The 19,676-nt window shown below is 45.0% G+C and overlaps 1 protein-coding gene across 1 annotated transcript in view; it reads right to left on the bottom strand.

The window, feature by feature from the left end:
• Positions 1 to 1,345: 1,345 nt before the first annotated feature.
• SLC25A22 (solute carrier family 25 member 22) overlaps positions 1,346 to 19,676 on the bottom strand; it is a 38,855-nt gene continuing 20,524 nt past the window's right edge. Inside the window, exons 5-9 of the mRNA XM_060262754.1 lie at positions 11,405 to 11,523; positions 7,151 to 7,322; positions 6,609 to 6,763; positions 3,507 to 3,582; positions 1,346 to 2,017 (exon numbers count right to left, since the gene is read on the bottom strand). Of these exons, the coding sequence (XP_060118737.1) occupies positions 1,864 to 2,017; positions 3,507 to 3,582; positions 6,609 to 6,763; positions 7,151 to 7,322; positions 11,405 to 11,523 (676 nt within the window). The 3' untranslated portion in view covers positions 1,346 to 1,863. The remainder of the gene's footprint in view (positions 2,018 to 3,506; positions 3,583 to 6,608; positions 6,764 to 7,150; positions 7,323 to 11,404; positions 11,524 to 19,676) is intronic.

Genomic DNA, 19,676 nt, shown 5'->3' with positions numbered 1-19,676 from the left:
AAGGAACAGTTGTGGGGGGAATGAAATCATATACAAGGTGGCTTCACTGGAAGTAATCTATATGTAGAATCATAGAGTTGGAAAGGACCTCCAGGGTCATCTAGTCCAACCCCCTGAACAATGCAGGAAACTCACAAATACCTCCCCCTAAATTCACAGGATCTTCATCACTGTCAGATGGCCATCTAGCCCCTGTTTAAAAACCTCCAAGGAAGGAGAGCCCACCACCTCCTGAGGAAGCCTGTTCCACTGAGGAATCACTCTGTCAGGAAGTTCTTCCTAACGTGGAGCCGGAAACTCATTTAATTTCAACCCATTGGTTCTGCTCCTGCCTTTTGGGGCCACAGAAAACAATTCCACACCATCCTCTATATGACAGCCCTTCAAGTACTTGAAGATGGTGATCATATCACCTCTCAGCCACCTCCTCTCCAGACTAAACATCCCCAGCTCCTATGTAAGATATGTGCAGCTGCCCATTTTAACAAGAATAACAAAACTGGCAACCCTCAAGACTAATTCACTTGACTACAGTAAAGAATTGGTAACCCAGATAATGTGAGAAGAGTGGGATCCAAGTTCCTGCAAGTAGATGTAGTTTGGGCTAGCAGATCCTTCCTGCAGCAGCCCCCAAGTTAATACAGGAACAAGAGAAGGTGTTTTATCTAGTTCTCCCTCTTGCTGCACCCCCATGATATCTTGTAGGTCCCCAGCCTTTAACAGCAGCATCAGAGGGGTTTAGGGGGCTACTAGGTGAAAGGCAAAAAAGATCCACTTCCACAAATTTTCTCCAGTGGCAGGAGTTTGGATCCAACTTGTTGTTCTTGTGACTTCAGCACATTTGAACATCAAGAAACACTTAAGATGACCACAATTCTAGTTGAACTATGTGGCTCTGTACCACCTAACGTTTTGCGTTATTCACAGCCTGCACAGAGGTCAGCTCTTCTAAAGTGACCCTTTGGGATATCAGTACTCCCAAAGGAAAAAAAAAACAGAAGTACACATCTCAGGCACAAGTCGACAGAAAAAAATGACACACTAGGTATGACAGCAGCATATCCATCATCAGCCAGGCTGGCTGAAAGGAATGTATCACTGTGGTGGATTTTTATCCAGCATAAATTTTAAAAAATGATCCCAAATGATTAATTTCTTCTTCCTCACCCCAGTAGCTTACGCCTACTTTGGGACAATCAGTGTGTTCCCACAAAAATGCTCTTTTTCAAGAGTGAGACCATAATTTCAGGGGATACACATTTTGCCCAGGCCACACTCATGTAGGAAGGCAGACCCTTTGTTAATATCTAAACAGAAGACACACCTTTCTCCTCCCCCTCCTTCAGCATCCAGAGTTCATTTAAGTCCAGCACATTTTTAGGGCATATTGGATGTAGATCTTTAAGAGAACTACCTAAAGACAAGCATTTTGATCTCAGCAATTACCTGCCTGATAATCAAGCCTCCCTTTTTACAAGAATGATCCCTGATCTTCCTTAGAGGCCTGATATCAAGATGGGAGGAAACAGGCAAGTTCTTTGCTCCTTCTTGATTTGTTGGTAACTGAGAGGCCCGGGTGGCTGGCTTCTCCCTTGCCATAGAGAAGCAACAGGCTTGCAAGAGCAATCTCTGCTAACTAACTGTTGTATTTGCGGCTCATAACTGAAAAGGAGATATGCATAATTAAGCATCCTCTCTAGGATATTGGTGGGGCCCAGGCTAACCAAAGGGGGGAAAAACTTTGTTGGGAGACAACATTCATTTCATCTGTTACTGCTTTAACCCTTTGTGCTGTTGCTTTGACACCATGATGACAAAGAATACTACGATGAATTCCCTCTGGATGGGTAGAGATGTGGAGGGTTAATCCCGCCGTTTTGGAATCATATCCAGGATGAATTCAGCAATGCCTATGAAATAGACAACTTGTGCAATACCAAAGAGTGGGGCAATAACCAGAGCTCTGCAATAAGCCCCCTTGAAAAATGCTGTAGGACCTTCCTTCTTCCAGATTTTCCTAAAGAGAGAAACAAAGAAAACTGGTGAGAGTTTATGTATTTCCCACTATTACAATTCCTTCTCCTAGCTGTGCCAGCTAGAGCATCAATTAGTTCAACAATTCTATTCCCATTATGCTTTAGTGCACACCGGTCTCTTAAGGAAACAGGTTTTTACTCTTGATCAAATTAGCCATCATCTTTTCTCACTCTCCCCTAATAATTTGCTCTATCTGGCTCTTCACCTCTAACTGCACTCTCTGTTCCTTGCTTGGTAGGAGCTCTGTTCCAGAGACCCTTCTTTCTTCTTCTACCAGCAACCTAGTTCCCCTGCCTTTATTTATTTGTTTGTTTGCTAGACCATTTATATTCCGCCCTATCCCCAAAAGGGCTCAAGGCGGATAACAACATTATAAAAACAGTATAAATAACCATTAAAACATATTAATACAACAATACAATACAGTTATAGGTGGTGGCTGAGTTGGGCACATGTTATATAGGCTGAGAATCTGGCACAGTAAAAAAAGTAATTTAATATTACCTTTCTCCCCTGGGCTTTGTACTGCTTCTCGTTCTGCTCCTTTCTAGTCTCACTTGGCTAAGCCCCAAACTTGAGAGCCAGTTTGGTGCAGTGGTTAAGTGTGCGGACTCTTATCTGGGAGAACCGGGTTTGATTCCCCACTCTTCCATTTGCACCTGCTGTAATGGCCTTGGGTCAGCCATAGCTCTGGCAGAAGTTGTCCTTGAAAGGGCAGCTGCTGTGAGAGCCTTCTCCAGCCTCACCCACCTCACAGGGTGTTTGTTGTGGGGGAGGAAGGTAAAGGAGATTGTGAGCCGCTCTGAGACTCTTCAGAGTGGAGGGCGGGATATAAATCCAATATCACCATCATCAAACCCATTCTGTGCCTTTGATTCACTACTTAAGTCCAAACTCACTCTCCCGTTCCACCATGGACCTGCAACAACCCTTTTCACTTCTCCACAGTATTCCTCCATTTTGGTGCATTGAATTGCACTGTCTTCTCTTTATGAATGTTCAATGAAAGATCAAATGTAGATCAATTAAAAGTTGCCTTCTATTTCTGTTATACCAATTCACCACCACCACCAACATTATCTGAAGACTGTGCCTTCAGATGCTACCTGGGTACATCCCATAGTAGAAAACAGATGCATGTATAAAGGCCACACATGTGTATCCCCCCACCCACCCCAAACACTTGCCTTGATAACACTACATTATTCAGCTTTCCCAAAGAGGACATATGCCTTGTTAGCATCTAACAGAGGGTGAAGTTTCCATGCTTGTTAATGAGTGGGCTTTGAGAAGAACGCAAAGTAAGGAATTGGGTCTGGACAAATGGGGAGGGGGAGAATGTTCACTTCAGGATTAAATGGGCCTAGTTAGAGTTGCCTCAGTACATGTTATTTTAAGTAGCTTTGAATAGGTATAGAAGACATATGGTTAACAAAATCCTTTGAATGACTGACAAATAGTTCATTTACCTGGCACAGTCTGTGATCCCTGAGTATGTATCCTCATTGATTCCCCTCTGCAAAGACTGCAGCCTTGTCTTGATTACTGAGAAAAGAAGACAGCAAAGCCTGATACAACATCCCATTAGCGCCCTCCCGCTGCCCTTCTCTTTCTCTCCCTGGCTTCCCCATCACCCTTCTCGTTCTCTCCCCAGCTTCCCCGCTCTCCTACTGCCCTTCTAGTTCTTGCCTGCACTTCCCCACTCAGTCCCCGCAGCAGCAGGTGAGAGCCAGGCGGGGGGGGGGGGGAGGTGTTAGCCATGCCTGCTCCTCCCAAGTTTCTGCAGGAGCCCACTGGAGAGGCTCGGGGTCTGAGGCACACTGAGGTGCCAAGAGGGGAGCTGATGAGCTGGGGGGGGGCTCAGGGCTGAGGAGAGGGACTTGGTGGGGGATGCCGCGAGGGGGACATCGGGGTGGTGCAGCTCTGCTGGCACTTCTGGGGTCGGGGGAAGACTGGCTGCTTCCATATATGTTGAATAATGCACTCTCAGTGCACTTCCGTGACCCTTTGAAGCGGATTTTCTTTTTTGTACTGGAAAAATTCAGTTGTGAATCATCATTAAAGTGTATTGGAAGTATATGATCTGCCAGGCATCCTGTTTACCCTCCAGACAAGGTTTTCGCATTGGTTGGTCAAGCTGCTGCTGGCCTGGGAGGGGCTGAAAAAAGAACACTTCACTCCCAGGGGGCCTCCACCGGCTGCCTTTAATTCTTCCTTCGACAGAGTGCCTCCTCCATTTGGAAGAGCTGTGCAGAGCAGGACGGAGGGAACCGAAGAAAAGGGAATGTGTGGAGAGGGTGGGGGAAGGCAGGAGAGGCCCCCCCTTCCTCTAGCAAGGCTTCTGTAATGAGGGAATCCAGCCCCGTTGTTGCGGCTGTGCTTTCACCTTTGTCCTTCTCCTTCTAGGGAGAGGAGGAGACTGACACAAGTACAGGCAAGTGGCCGAGCCCAGGGGGAGGTGGTTGCAAGCCCAGGGAGCTGCCGAAGGCAAAGCCAGGTAAGGCCAGCAGGGCACAAGTGGGAGGGAACATCCAGCACAGTTGGGCTAGTTCCTCCATGTGCTACTGAAAAGTGTACATGAGGCACATAGAATCATAGAGTTGGAAGGGATCTCCAGGGTCATCTAGTCCAACCCCCCTGCACAATGCAGGGAACTCACAAATACCTCCCCCTAAATTCACAGGATCCTCATTGCTGTCAGATGGCCACCTAGCCTCTGTTTAAAAACCTCCAAGGAAGGAGACATAGGTCAGACAGCAGCTGTAATCAAAACCCAGACTAGTCTCAGGCTGGTCTTTGCTTTGGGCAGAGATTATGGTTGCTGTGTCACCCGGCAGCACTTGGCAAATTGCTCTTCTGCACTGGTCAGCTGTTGCAAGCAATTCTAGCAGGCCTGGCCAGTTGCATTGCCACTCAGATCTAACAATACAAGAACTACCTGAAGATTCAAACTCTATGGGATTCAAACTACAGGCTACTGCAGTGACTTGTGTAATGCAAGGTATCCAACCCATTCTACCAATCTGCATGTAAAAATAAGGTTGATGCTGTTTTGAAAGGGAAATCTGACTTGTCTAGAAACCTAGGTGCCTGTGTCATGATCTTGAAGTTTTGGGCCCAATCTAGTGTTCATGGGTTGCAAGAGAAACCACTGGCCTTGCACACATCACATCTCCTACTTTTTTGTCCTGTGGGGTTTATACATTCAGCGCTCACACTCTTTTCTTTGGCATAGAAAAATAAGAAACGGGCTATGACTAAATTATGGACTTGGTTACCAATGTATGTATTTATTGTCACTGATGTAGATGTATGGAGAGCTAGTGTTGCATAGTGGATAGAGTAGGAGATCCCTTACCTTGTTGAATGTATGGGAACTTTACCTTGTGTGCATGGTTCTAGAAATGCGGGGCTGACCATTGTACTGAGGAAACTATGCTCTGATCCAGCAAGGGAACTCATACTCTTAGGGGCTTTGGGAGTATTCAAGTTGGTTTCTTTGGTATCTATGTGTGTGTGCACGCACACACCTGGAAGTCATGGTGATAATTCATCTGTTTTCAAAAACTGCTGTGTGTGTGTGTGCTAGAAGTTAACTTTGCCTAGGGCACCAGATAGTCCAGGGCTGCCCCTGCCCATTAGGGACACATTTCTCTAGCCAAGAGCACAAATTACTATATAAGAACTTATCTGAAGGAGAGTTCTTCTGAATCAGACTAGTAGGGCTATCTAATCCAGCAGTCTGTTTCCCACAATGACCTACCTGCAAGCAGGGCCTGAAGGCCACTGTCATCCCTAGCCATTGCCTCCCACCAGAAACTGGCATTCAGAAGCAGACTGGATCAGAACATGAGGATTCCACTGAGCCATCTTGGCTAATAGCATATCCTCCGTTAATATGTGCAATCACAGCTAGTGACTGTTGTCATCACAACTTGTGGCTGTGGATTCTATAACATTAATTGTATCATGAAGTAATTTCTGTCCTAAACAATTTCCTTAGATGACTCCAAATTCTTGCATTGGGGCAGGAAGAAAGAAGTCTCCATCCACTTTAAGTTTTTGATGCATAGTTGTTTACACGCCACCTTTAGACTGCATGTAATCCTCCTTTTGTGTATGCCTCCTTTTGACTGCCCCTATTCTCATGGGAAGAGGGGCCGAGAGAAGCTGCAATATTTATCACTCTCCCCCCCCCCCCCCGCAGATGCTTCTGCTCCCCTTTCTCTGAAACACTGTTAATATGCTACAGCAGTAGTGGGGTTCCTTCCCTTCCACAAGGGAGGCTGCTGGAGCAATCTGGATAGCACCTCCTCTCACTGTGGTGCTAGATCCCTGGGAAATCTGAGGAAACATCTGTTTTCTTTTGTCTCACATTCACCCTAGTGCTATAAACCACCTATCTCATGAGAGGTTACATTTTTTTGTCCCACCTCACATTTCATGAGAAGTCAGACAGAGAAGCATCAGGGTTTTTCTTCCATTTTCTCCTCCCCTGTTGTTAACAACCCCTATGAACTTCCCCACATATCATACATAACCCTCTGACTGAACTTTGTTACCATCCCTACCATCACAAGGGTTGACTACTACAGCTGCTGTGCTGCCTGCCAGGCATCCCGAAAGGAAGGACACATAGAATGGAGCCTTGACATCAGGGTTCTTCTGCCCCAGTTTGTTCAAGTTTGCAAACAATGGGAAATAAACAATGGAAAATGGTACATCCCTGCATAGGAAGAAACAAGATTGTGAACAACAAGGAAAGAGCTATTTGCTTCTGTCTTCTAACAGGTGATTGCTCATGGTAACAAAGATTACCCTCTCTCATAGGGAAATATAGTAATCAAATATCCTCATTATGATTCCCACAATGTGCCATGATGATATTATACCAATAACAACAAATGTTATTAAATACAATACTTCTGATAGCAATACTACCATTATTTATAATAATGTGTATAAAAGGGGCCAGGAACCTGTCATGTCAAATTCCCCATTCAAGGCAGAATCCACCATATACTAGGCTCCCTGCTACAAGACACACAAGCCATATAATCCAGACTAATCTAGTTAGACTTTTTAAACTGCTTTCTCTAAAGGACAACCTTACCTTAGTAATGTAGCCCCAAGTCCCTTATATAGTCCAGCAATGCCTTTGTTCCGAAGCAACTCCCTTGTGATTTGCATAGCTGTTGTTCGTGCCTCCACTACAGACTCTGCTGCCCCAGCACTAGTAGAAGGGCTTAACTGAGCCTGGGTTGCCATTAGTTTCTTCTGAGCCGCTGCAGAGGAATCAAGAGCAGATAATCACTTACATACCTCCACACTAGGTTGATGCTGCAACATGAATGTACACCCACAATTGAAAAAGTCTTATTCTAACAAGAGAATAAAGAGGACAGTCACAGAAGCAGGGAACAAAGCGCTGCCTGAAATCAGCTCTCATCAGTATTTTACATATCCTGAAATGAATCTTGTCCTGTTCAGATCCGAAATTGCAGTTCTGTTTAAGCAAAATATTTTTGAGGGCAACCAAATGTTATAGTTTCAGAGCAACTCACTACTTTAATATTCAGGTCACTCAATTTATATTTTATGCAAAAGAGTTACAGAGGCTTTTCTCATATGACGCAACTATTTGCCAAGAATGCTATGACCAATGGCCAAACCAGACATAATTGTAGTAGACTGGTTTTTTCTTTTTTTCTCAGTGGGGGAGGGGAATGGAAGGAAGGAGGGAGGGAGAGAGAACAAGAACATGTAAAAAGTAAAGAATGGGTGTCCAACTTTCAGAATAAAAGAGTTTTACCAGTGAAGAAAACCGAGCCTATCCCACACACTTATCTCCCTGCAGCCAATTTAACATTTCTCCACCTAAATTCACTTCCAGTTCTGGAGGTCAGCTCAGAAGAAAAGCCCCTTGGGAGGACAGACTTTGGAAAAGTAAGCCACAGGCAATGCAGAGAGAATTCAACAGTACATGGGACCTGAAAAGAGGAATGCTAAAATCAGTCCTCTCTACATAATTGGGGCAGCTCCAGGTTTGCTGTCATTAACTCTAGTTTGTCCTGGATAATACCCTAGTTCACACCACTCCATCTCATGCAAGAAGTATACTGTCCTTTTCCCCAAAATGCCCATAGAGAATGACTTAGGCTTGGCTCCACATGTAAAATGAGATGGACAATGCTGAAGTAATAAAATGGACTTCATCATCACTGACAGCATTGATGCCAATTTGAATATTTTCCCACATAAAAATATTTGCTACAGATTGAAAGCCCCTTAGTAAGAAAGGTTCTGAGACTTTTCCCAGCTATGCTGATTTTCTATTTGTAGGGAGTTTTTAACATAGAGAAGCATTAGAGTGATATTCCCCACTTCAGTAGAATCCACAACACCACCTGGGCCTTTTACCACTGCATCCTACAGAGCAGGCTTTAGGCCAAATTTAAATGTGATGTTGGTGAGGCAAAGGCAACTTGCCCATAAGACTTTGTGCTCAGATAGTGTCTGAGGACCTAACTACTTGCTATGTTTTCCTTGGGTCCTGGTGATCAGATGGGCACAGCAAATTCCATGCTTTGAATTCAGGTGTAGGGAAGTCAATTCAGATCGGGACTATGGTATGGAGAAAAATGTCCCTTGAGTCCTCCCCTGTGCCATCTTCTTGAGCTGAAGTAACCCAGGAAAGTTGGTGTTTGCCACACTGGGGAAACTTAACATGTGTTGATGGTCTGCATATGTATGGTAGGTAAGTTTTCCTGTTAGGAGAAATAGTGGCTACCCAGTAGGCTTCCCAACCCCCCCCCCCCCCCGCATTTGCAGCCTCCTCCCCCGCTCTCCAAAAATCCAAAGCGGGGTAGGGGGGTGGGAAGAACATGCAAGTAGGCATCATGTAGTTGTAGAGCTCCTGATCCGTTTGTAAAATGTGTGCCTTTAAGGCTGCACAGGAAACAGGAAGGGCTTCATTGGAAAGGGTCAGTAATAGTTTCCATGGAGAACGGCCCCTCCCTTTCTTTTGCTTTCGTTTTCACAGCAAGTAGAGTTCTGCAGGAAGAAGATCTAGTAAGTATTTGTGTGTGAGAGAGAGGGAGGGGGCAGGGGATTCCCTGGTTTGGAGGCCCTCCCCCCCTTTAGAAAGCGTGGGGGGGAGGGAAATATCTACTGGGCACTCTATTATTCCCTATGGAGAACGATTCCCATAGGGAATAATAGGGAATTGATGCGTGGGTATTGGGGGCTCCGGGGGGGCTATTTTTTGAGGTAGAGGCACCAAACCTTTAGTATAGCATCTAGTGCCTCTCCCCAAAATACCCCCCCCCAAGTTTCAAAACGATTGGACCTGAGGGTCCAGTTCTATGAGCCCCAAAAGATGGAGGTGGGGAGGCTGCGTGGACAGTTGCAGCGAAGGAGGAAAACGGAGGCAGGGAGGCTGCATGGACGGTGGTGGTGAAGGAAGAAATGGGGGAGGAAAATGGGGGGAGGAGGAGGAGGCATCGAGGCTGTGTGGGGAGGGGGGTGAAGGAGGGAGGAGGAAAATGGGAGGAGGCAGCAGCAAGGCTGCTCAGGGGGTGAAGGAGGGAGGAGGAAATGCCTCGGGGGGAGGCCATATTGGGTGCCCCCACCCTGCTGACCCTGGGGCCGGTCCCCGGGCCAAAAAGGTTGCGGACCACTGCTCTAAAGTACTTTGGAGATCTACACAAGCTTCCCTCTCCCCAAAACTATTTCTGGTGTAGTTCTCTCATTCCACCAGGAGATGGAGCACATGTCAGTCCTCTGGGCTGACACATTTGCCATATACTGTACACTCTTGCAACTGGGACACAGCTGTATGCTGCAGCATAAACCTTTTTTCCATTTCCTAATCTGACACATTTTGGAAAAAAAAGATTTGAATTACAATGGGAAACAAAGGAGATGCAGAGAAAGAGGGGTAAAGGTGGTCTCAGTTCTGCAGACAAAAGCACAAGGAGATATTAAGAAATCCCAGCAACTTTGCCTGATATGAAATGTCCACATAAAGGGGACTGATAAAATGCTAGCTCAGTTCCATCAGAGATTCAGATGGTAGCAGCAGTTCTTTCCTGCCTAATTCCACTATGCTAAGCAATAAGATAGCCTCAGGGCTGGCCCTAGGGCGCATGGCACTCCAGGCAGCCTTGGTGCCCGTGCCCCCCACTTGCCATGGTGCCTCCTCCCTCTCTTCCTCACAATTTTAATGCCTGGGAACAGGCGGTGAAGCACCATGCTCCCAGGCTCTTTAAAGGCCACACCTCTGGCAATCAGCTGATGGGTGGGTAAAACCACACCAGAGGCCAGCAGCTCCTATGCTGGCCCTCAGGTGTGCTTGCGATCAGCGTGGGGGCAGCGATGGTGGGAAAGACAAGCCAGCCACTGGAGGAGCGAGCTGCCGCTGCTGCCTTTCTCCCCACTTCCTTCCTGGATCATGTGGGAAGGAAGTGGAGAGGAGGTAGTGGCAGCAACTGCTCTTTCAGCGGCTGACTTGTCCTTCCTGCCACTGCTGCCCCTGTGCTGATTGTGAGCGCACCAGAGGGCTGGCAGTTTTACCCATCAATCAGCCTTTAAAGAGCCCTGGGCGTGCGACGCTTCACCATCTGTTCCTGAGCATTAAAATTGTGAGGAATGGAGGAAGGGGGAGGCAAATAGGGATTTGCCTAGGGTGCAGGGCGGAGGCTGAATTTGGCGCCCCCGCCCTGCCAGCGCCCTAGGCAAATGCCTAGTTTGCCTAGTGGGCGGGCCGGCCCTGGATATCCTTGCATCATTAGAAATAATGGTTGATATAGTATAACTTTAAAACCATCCCTTCCTTTCTTGCCTATACCCCACACCTGTGGGTGTGGCAGAAAAGAGAAGGCAGCACAATGGTGGGCAAACACTGCCTAGGGCAAAATGTTTGCTGACTCTAAGGATTTAATGAGGTGGGAGACAGAGAAAGAAGAAACATCCCAGAAAAACAGAGGACAAGAAGGTTCTTCTCCCTTCTACACTAGTTACCCCTATGTAAGCCAAAAACGTCTGTTCCTTTACCTGCTTCCTCTCCCCTATACATATATCTATATATCATCTTCATTTTTTTATGAGGGGCCTTTTTCCACATCAAGATAACAGAAAAATGAGGGAAACATATTTGGCATACCAGAAACTGGAACCCTTATCTGGTGGATCAGGGAAAATATTTCTTTTGGCTAAAAAGCCCTCTGGACTGATTCACTAAATGTGTTCTTGTTTTCTTCCCGCTACTGTCTCATTAAAGTCCTCCCCCATTACTTGAGACACCCCAGGAGGCACTCTCTGTGGCTGCACCACCCCTACAAAGAAAGAAGAGAGACGGGTGAGGTACCAATTCGGCCTGCATCCTGCAGCTGGATTTTGAGCATCTCCATAGGAGTGGTGACAATCACCTGGCAGGTCCCAGCCCCACAACCAGCAAGCATTTCCTTCAGCAATGTCAGCTTCTTCCTGGCAAAAGATGGGAGAGAAATACACCGAAAGAAAGTCAGTCGAATGACTCAGTTGAGTTAACCTGTCTTTGGGCAAAATAGCCAGATTTGGTGAGAAGCTTTTATCTGTTTTACGATCACATGGGGCGGGGGCTTAAACAGTGCTAGTCACTGATCATGACTTCCCTCCCACCACTAGTCACTGATCAGGGAAGGGAAGGCCAGCAGGTGAGGAGGTCACATAGCAGAGGGTGAGAAGAAGGCAGCAAGCCTAGAAACATATGTCAAACAGAAGGGAGGGGAGACTCCTCACCTTCTGGGAAGGGAGTCACCACTGCCCCCAGCCCCCCCTCCAGCCTTAGCCCCCCCCCTTCTCCCTCCCCCTGCCTACAAGCTGATGAGTTTCCTCCTACTCCCAAAGAATTATAAAGAACTTTTAAAGAGAAGAAAATAGGAAGGCTGATTGACATTGTTGGCTTTTAAAGTGGAAATGTTCAAGCCCCATTGTGGAAAGAACATAAGATTACCATTCATTTTTCCTACATTTCTTCTGTTTTTAAACATTGGTTGGCGGTGTGTGCGTGCAAGTAGGTAGCCTTGCCTAGGGCACCAAATAGTCTGGCGCTGGCCCTGGCTGTAGCCCTGCCAACAAAGTGGCTGTAAGAAACACAGTCTTGTGGCAGTGGCTGAAAATAGATGGGACTATGACAGACACAGCTCTGGTGGACTAAATGCAGGCTAAATAAAAGGTTTCAGGTATAAGATGCATCCAAGTTATAATTTGTCTGGGAAGGGGAATATAAAGAAATCTCTTATATATGAACATCTATGAAGCTGCCTTATACTGAATCTTTATTGGTCCATCACAGTCTGTACTGTCAACTCAGACTGGAACAGGCCCGTAGCCAGAATAGTTTGGGTGGAGGGGCCCCCGAGGTAAGAAATTTGGTAGGAGGGCAACGGGGCCAGATGTCCCCGTTTGCACGGAGGGTTCCTCTTGAGGAGCCCTTTGTGCAAACTCCACCCCTGCTGGGCTTTCCTGCGATGTGGGAAAGACCAGCAGGGCCAGATTGCCCCGTTTGCACCAAGGGCTCCTCTTGAAGAGACCTTCGTGCAAACTCCAACCTGGATGAAAACAAAGGAAAAAAAAAGGAAAAGTTTTCGCTTCCCTCCTGCAATGCTAGCTGGAGTGGTTTGGTGTCTGCCGTAGTGGTTTGGGGCGCTGGCCATAGTGCACACTCAGAGAGACACAACCAGACAGAGAGAATCTCCCACTTTGCTGACCTTGTCAATTTCACCACACACACCCCCCCTTCTGCCAGGACCAGCAGCTGCCTTGTCAGTTTCAGGAGTGAGCGCAAAAAGCCACCCCCAGTTGGAGCGAGTTGCTTTCACTTTGCCTTTGATTTTTGTAAACAATCCCTTCAAGGGGGGTTTCTCTGTCGGGTTTTTTTCCTCCATGCAAACACCATCCTCACTGAGCAGCAGCAGCCCTGGAGGCCCTCCAATGGAGGGGCACTACAGGGGGAAGGGGGTTCTTAATAGAGGGGCCGTGCCCCCCCCGCCCTGGGCTCCACCGTGGCTACGGGCCTGGACTGGAAGTAGCTCTCCAGGGTCTCAAGCAGAGGTCTTTCACATCCCCTACTACCTGATCCTCTTAACTGTAGGTACTAGAGACTGAATCTGGGACCTTCTGCCAAGCACATGCTTTACCACTGAGTCATAGCCCCTCTCACAGGTTTTCAGTTCAGACACAATGGCAATTGCCTTATACTTGAAATTGCCTTATACTTAATCAAATCCTTGGTCCATCAAAGATAGTATTTTCTACTCAAACTGGCAGCAGTTCTCCAGGGTTTTAGGCTGAAATCTTCCTAATTACTTACTGCCTGATCCTTAACTGGAGATGTGAAGGATTGAACCCGAGGTCTTCTGCATGCCAAGCAGATGCTCCATCACTGAGTTATACTTAAACTACAATTAAACTACTTCAGAATCTTTATTTTAGAATATAACAACAGATATTACTGGCTAAGAATAATACACTTCCCTTACCCACACATCCTAAAACCATTGCAATTCAAGTTTAAAAATATCTTCTAGAAACATCCAAGGTTTTCATTTTTTTAAAATGCCCAGTTTGATACCACACACTAAAAGAGTGCTGGAGAGATTAGCTCAATTCTAAGCTCTTGCTATATGCACATTAGGTTCCTTAAAGGAGCCTCAGATTGGGCAAACAAAAAAAATCAAATATTTGCCCAAGATCAATGACCAACCTAAACAGAAAGACTGATGTGAAATGTCACTGACACACTTTTAGTGTTTAATATACATAGGATGTTAAAGATCTTGTTCACAATGGACTAAAAAATCTGAATGCTTAGCACTTGGCACGAATAAAAAAAATTACCCGCACTAGTGGTCTTGAACCTTTTGAAAGAAAGTTACTGAAATCCAGAAAAGTCCATCTGCACAGGGCTCCAGTTATGGCAACGATACTCTGTGAGGCCATAGGGCACTTGCCCTTTCATAGGAGAGAGTGGTAAAGTTGCATTAGCAGGTCACCAGTTTCTGCATTTCTTCTTGTTAATTTTGCAACATTATGCCAGAAAGGAATCATACCAAGTGGCAGACACGCACATTAGGTTCAGGTGGGTAGCTATGTTGGTCTGAAGCAGCAGAATCTCTTCAGACAGAGATCTCTATAGACTGAAGGAAGCTTCTTCAGAAAAGCCTGGAAACTCTTCTCCATGGCTGGCCTACAATCATGCAGTATGGGGGGCTGCAGAGAAGCCACAATGATGAAAAAGGAATTTTCACTTATTTTCCTTCTCAAAATTGCATTGCTATAAAATCACTGAATTGGTGATTTGCTTCTCAAACCATCCATTACTGCAATATACCATGTTTTTAAAAAGCTCTTAGCCTAAACAGCAGGACAGTACATGTGCAGGAATACATGTGAAGATCCCAATTACAAGGGGATACTGATAGAGAGTTTAAAAACTACACACACAAACAATATTTGTTTAACTGACTTTTTCTGGTATAGTATTTGCTTCTGGACTAAGGGCCGATTCACATTTACAGTCTATGTGTCCCCCACATAGTGATGTACTCTTGGGGTTCCCCACTTGGGAACTTAATTCCCAGACATGAAGATAATTCAAATTGGGACCATGGCACAGCTGTTTTCCTGACCTGAAAGAACCACTTTTCAGTGGGGAAGACACTATTTACCTGTTCGGAAAACTGACATTTACCTGAGTTTCCCCAACAAACAGCAGCTCCCCATGTCCATGATAACACTGTAACATGATAACACATGTAAGAGCTTCAGACTAGGAAGGGGAGACCCATGCTCAGCTATGAAGCTGGGCCACTCTCTCTCTGAGCCTGATCTACTTCAGAGGTTTGCTGGGAGGGCAAAATGGAGGTGGAGGGTAAATCATGCATGCTGCTCTGAGTTTCTCGGAAGAAAAAGTGGAAACAAAAGGGACAGCCTGATCAATCATTTCCTAGCTCTTAGACTGATAAGATTTGACCTTACAAGATAATGTACCAAGTGCTACAGGCCAGATCCCAGGCACAGTGTTTCCAGGTGCCATGGCACCTGCCAAAGTGTTTCTTGGCACCTGCTCGCTTCTTGAGGCCAAGGAGCTGCAGATCACTCCCTACCAGTTGACTGAATAGTAAAATGCTGAGCTCACTCTGAGGAGGTCCATCACAGTCAGGAGGCCTGAGCTTGGCCACTGAGAAACAGCCTCAAATCTCCAGGCTTGGCAACTTTTCCTTGAGGCTACAAAGGGAACAAAATGCACCCTCTTCCACAGATTTCTACCAATGTTCCACATGCTTTCTGAAACTCCTTTCTGCCGCTGCACTACAGCAATGATATAATTAGGACTGGGTATCTAACTAGCACTATCCCAACCTGACTACATTTCCAACAATGAATTTAGCAGACATCTACAATGTAATATAATACATAAAGTGTTATTAATCTAACAGATTAAGCAACCAGCCACTGACATAAATTCTCAAACCAAATAAATTCTATTATTTAGCTTTCATTAGAACATAAAAGGGCCCTGGTGATTCAGATTAAAAGTTCATCTAGTCCAGTGTTTGTTTCCCCACAGTGGCCATCCAGATGCCCACACACAGCACAGCATGGCACACAAATGGCAAAAGCACAAGCTGCCCCCACCCCCACTGCAGCTATCAGGATATATGTTTCTGTATATGAAAACTCTAGCTACCATGGCCATGGATTTATTTAATCCTTTTTCAAAAAGCCCTTCATGCCAGTTTAGAGATCTCTGCATCTTGCAGCAATGATCTTCTCTAAATTATGCATGGTGTGAAGAAGTACTTCATTTTGTCTGACCTAAATCTACCATCTCTGGTTGCATAAGTTTTGAATTCCTCTTTCAGCCTTTGTTTTTCAGGACGGATGACAAACTAGGAAGCTCTGAAGATACTGCAAAAATACTGGGAAAACCATATGATGTTAATAAGCTTTGGAGCAAGCTTTGAGGGACTACTCTGAAACTTCCTGGATTCATCACAAGACTCAAGCGTGAAAGCTTCTTATCAAGAGCCAGAGCTTGCCAAAATGCTCCTAAGCATCTGGAACAGCAGCAGCCATAGCAGACGGTGCTGGAAAAGTAAAGCGTCTCACATTTCTGTTCACCAAGCAAAGCACTACCACTTACACAAAACAAGAAAGGGGAGGGTAAAGATATCCATTTTCCTACTGCTTCCGATTGCATCAGCAAAGAAACAGCTAATGCCATAATGCCTAGTGACTGGGAAGAGAAAGAACAAAAGTCAGCATTTTCCAGCCCCACTTTAGAACAACAAACACACTGAAGGTCAAGATTTAAAAAAAAAAATGGATGGAGTCTATGCAGAGCTATCAGGAGGGTTCCTATATTAATGAAAATAAAAAATACATTTAAAAAAAAAACTTACCCAGAATCTTGAGAACAGTTTGTCAGAAAGCAATGTTGTTTTTTCCCCTAACAATGCCTGAAACACAGTGTACAATCAATCAAGTCTAATGGGGCAAAAGTCAGGGTTATATTTTAAAGTGATGTACTCTGCAAGATTGCAAACCTCAAGTTGTGCAATGCAATGAAAAACTGGGGATGAAATGGGTTGCTTCTTTTGTGCCACGCCATTAGAAGAGCTTTGCAGCTAAGCACACCTGTGGTAAACGTTTCTGCAAGACTAAGAACTTGAATGTAGCTTCCCCAGAGTCTGATACATATTCCTAAATTCTAATGAATCATATTCATGCTTTTATGACATTGAGAAGACTAAATGGTGCCTGGTGGACTTTATGGCCTCTGTTGACCCTAATTAAAACAACAACAAGAGTTGCTACTGCAGAAAGAAATTTCATCTCCATGACATGAAATGAAAAAATTAAGGGTGCCCAGGCTTACTGCCACACTAGAATAAACAGAAGAAGGGAGAAGCTATAGATTTCATGTCACTCTCAGAATTTAAGAACCCTTTTGTTTATTTAACAGAAAATGAATTATATACAATATTCAAGCAAAGGTACTAAAGGAGAACAACAATTCTAAATACATTTGAAGAACCCCTATTAATTATGGCACAAGTTTAAAAAGGTAAAGATGCGAGCACCCTGTGCAAGCCCTAGTTGTTTCCAACTCTGGGGTGACATCACATCACAACATTTTCATGGCAGACTTTTTATGGGGTGGTTTGCCACTGCCTTCCTCAATCATCTACACTTTACACCCAGCAAGCTGAGTACTCATTTTACCAACCTCAGAAGGACTCAACCTTGTCAACTACCCTACCCATTCTTGACAACAGATATTTACTAGCTCCATATGAAAAACAGTATCTACATGTCACAGTTCAGCAAGGCCAACAGACAAAAAGGAAAAGGGCTACACTGAAAGAGGGACTTTTGCCCTAATTCTCAATTTACAGTGATGGCAGCAACGTTGCCAATGTTACAAAGTGGAGGCTTTGGCAGGGCACTCATTACCCACCCTGCAGCCTAGGAAAATGAGGGGTGGCTAGTTATTTCCAAGATAATAGGCAGCTGCATAAATTTATAATGCACAGGGGTGTCTAGGCATATATTGTGAATACAAAATAGAATCAGCATTTAGAGTCTTGTAAATGCCATCAATCAACCCCTTGCCTCTTACCTTATCCCGTCTCAGCGTATAAACATCCTCTAGAGCACCCATCACTTTTATGCCCCAAGCACACATTGAGCTCTAAAAAATAGAATTGTGGGAGTGGCAGGACTGTTTTTACCTAAAAAGCTGTGTTCCTGGTATTGCTGGGTCCAAAAGAAAACAAACAGCAGCAAGCCACATAAAGAAGCCACCAATTCCAATTCGTTATTTTTTCTTTTTTTGAAATCTGTTCCTTTTATAGGATTGATACGTAATGCTTAATCGAGCATTAGTATTCAAGCTGCAGAAGCAGATATGGTTGCCAGGTCTGTGTTGAAAAATACCTGGAGACTTTGGGGGTGGATCCGGGAGAGGGCAGGGTTTGGGGAGGGGCCTCAGCATGGTACAATGCTACAGAGTCCACCCTTCAAAGCAGCTATTTTCTCCAGGGGAGCTAATCTCTGCCAGCTGAAAAACTCCAGGCCCCACCTGGAGGCTGGCAACTCTAGTAGCAGACAGCCACTGCAGTCACTTCACTTCACTTTGCAAAAGCAGCAACAGCATTAACAGGCCGCGTACTAAAACCATTCTCTCTCCTTCACACTCTTTCTATACAAAAAGAAAGGAAAGCAGGGGGGGACTTAACCCAAATCAAGAACCAAAATGGTTAGTTACCAACCAAGTACAGGGTCAATTTTTAACAACAATATTTAAAACCTAAGTAATACTGTCAAAGGGTGAAAAACATTTATGGGCTCAATATACACAAGTGGGAACTATTGCTACCCAACGTGTTTCGGTCCAAATTTGACCACTGAGGAAGGCCTATTCAGGCCAAAACACATTGGTTCGCAATAGTTCCCATTTGTGTGTACTGTATTTTTACTTTGTAATGGGGCTGCAGTTGGGTCCAGTTCTGAGAAGCACTGTCTAGCAGTCCCAGGTCCAAAGTACGTTCACTGCCTCGACCAGGGCCAGGGCCTTTCAGCCTTAAAACCAGCTCCGCAAAGTTTCCAAAACAAGCCACAATAACTGGTTAATTGCTAGGAAATGAACTTGAATTCATTCTGCCAACAGTTTGACCCCAAGGGCCTATCTTCAATGGTCATTTTTTTTGTAAATAAACAGGCTGTGGCACTTAAGGTCAATGACCTGTGGATTAAAAAAACTATTCAAGATTTAGATTGCACACAGGCACCCAAATTTGGGAAGCAATTGCAATACTAGTATTACTTAATGCAGTCACTCCTATGAAAATAACTGCACCAGCAATGTCTGATTATAGGACTATCTGAAAAATATACTTGTGGTACTGTTCTATATAACTGTCCTTTTGTTTTTGTAATAGTAACAGGTAATGCATTCTTTTTTAGATACTTTCCCATGTTAATTCCAGTAGCTAGGGCTGCAGGCAGTTTCTGGAAAATGAGAAAGAATTATGCAGGGATGGTTTTGTGCAAGTATGCAAAATGATTCTACTCTACTCTCTGCTACATAAAGTCATTGGGGGGGGATACCTCTGTTGGTTTGTGATCAAGAAAGCAAACGACAGGATTGTTATCTCCACTAGATAAGAGTTAATAGTTCTATAGTTGACTCCTGTACATGATTCAAGGGAATCAACAAGAGGGTGTAATTTATTTCATGGAGCTTCTTATTTGTGGAAACAGATGTTATTAGCTTGGGGTGACAATCCCAACAAGCAGCAGTAGCAGCAGCAGCAGTAGTCGTAGTCATCATCTGAACTAGGGCAAACAACCTTTGTGATGCTGAGTTACCTAACAGTCCCTAGTTTTGAAGTGGATGAGGGTATGATGGCCCTCTCCCCTTCCTCAGAGGCAAGATTTTCCCCATGTTTTCCTTTCCTGTGACTGAGCCACCCTAGTTATTTGTTTTCTTCTTCCTGAAGAATTCTGGCTGTCCCACCTTGTCAAAGTATAAGCTTTTGGCTGTCTGCTCAGCCCAGGAACCTGAGGGAAGAAATGGGAGCCTCCTTTAA

Source organism: Heteronotia binoei, chromosome 21, assembly GCF_032191835.1.
Source record: "Heteronotia binoei isolate CCM8104 ecotype False Entrance Well chromosome 21, APGP_CSIRO_Hbin_v1, whole genome shotgun sequence".
In the NCBI taxonomy this organism is placed as follows: domain Eukaryota; kingdom Metazoa; phylum Chordata; class Lepidosauria; order Squamata; family Gekkonidae; genus Heteronotia; species Heteronotia binoei.
The sequence above is the reverse complement of the archived record's forward strand: the minus strand, read 5'-3'. Positions and strand labels throughout refer to the sequence as shown.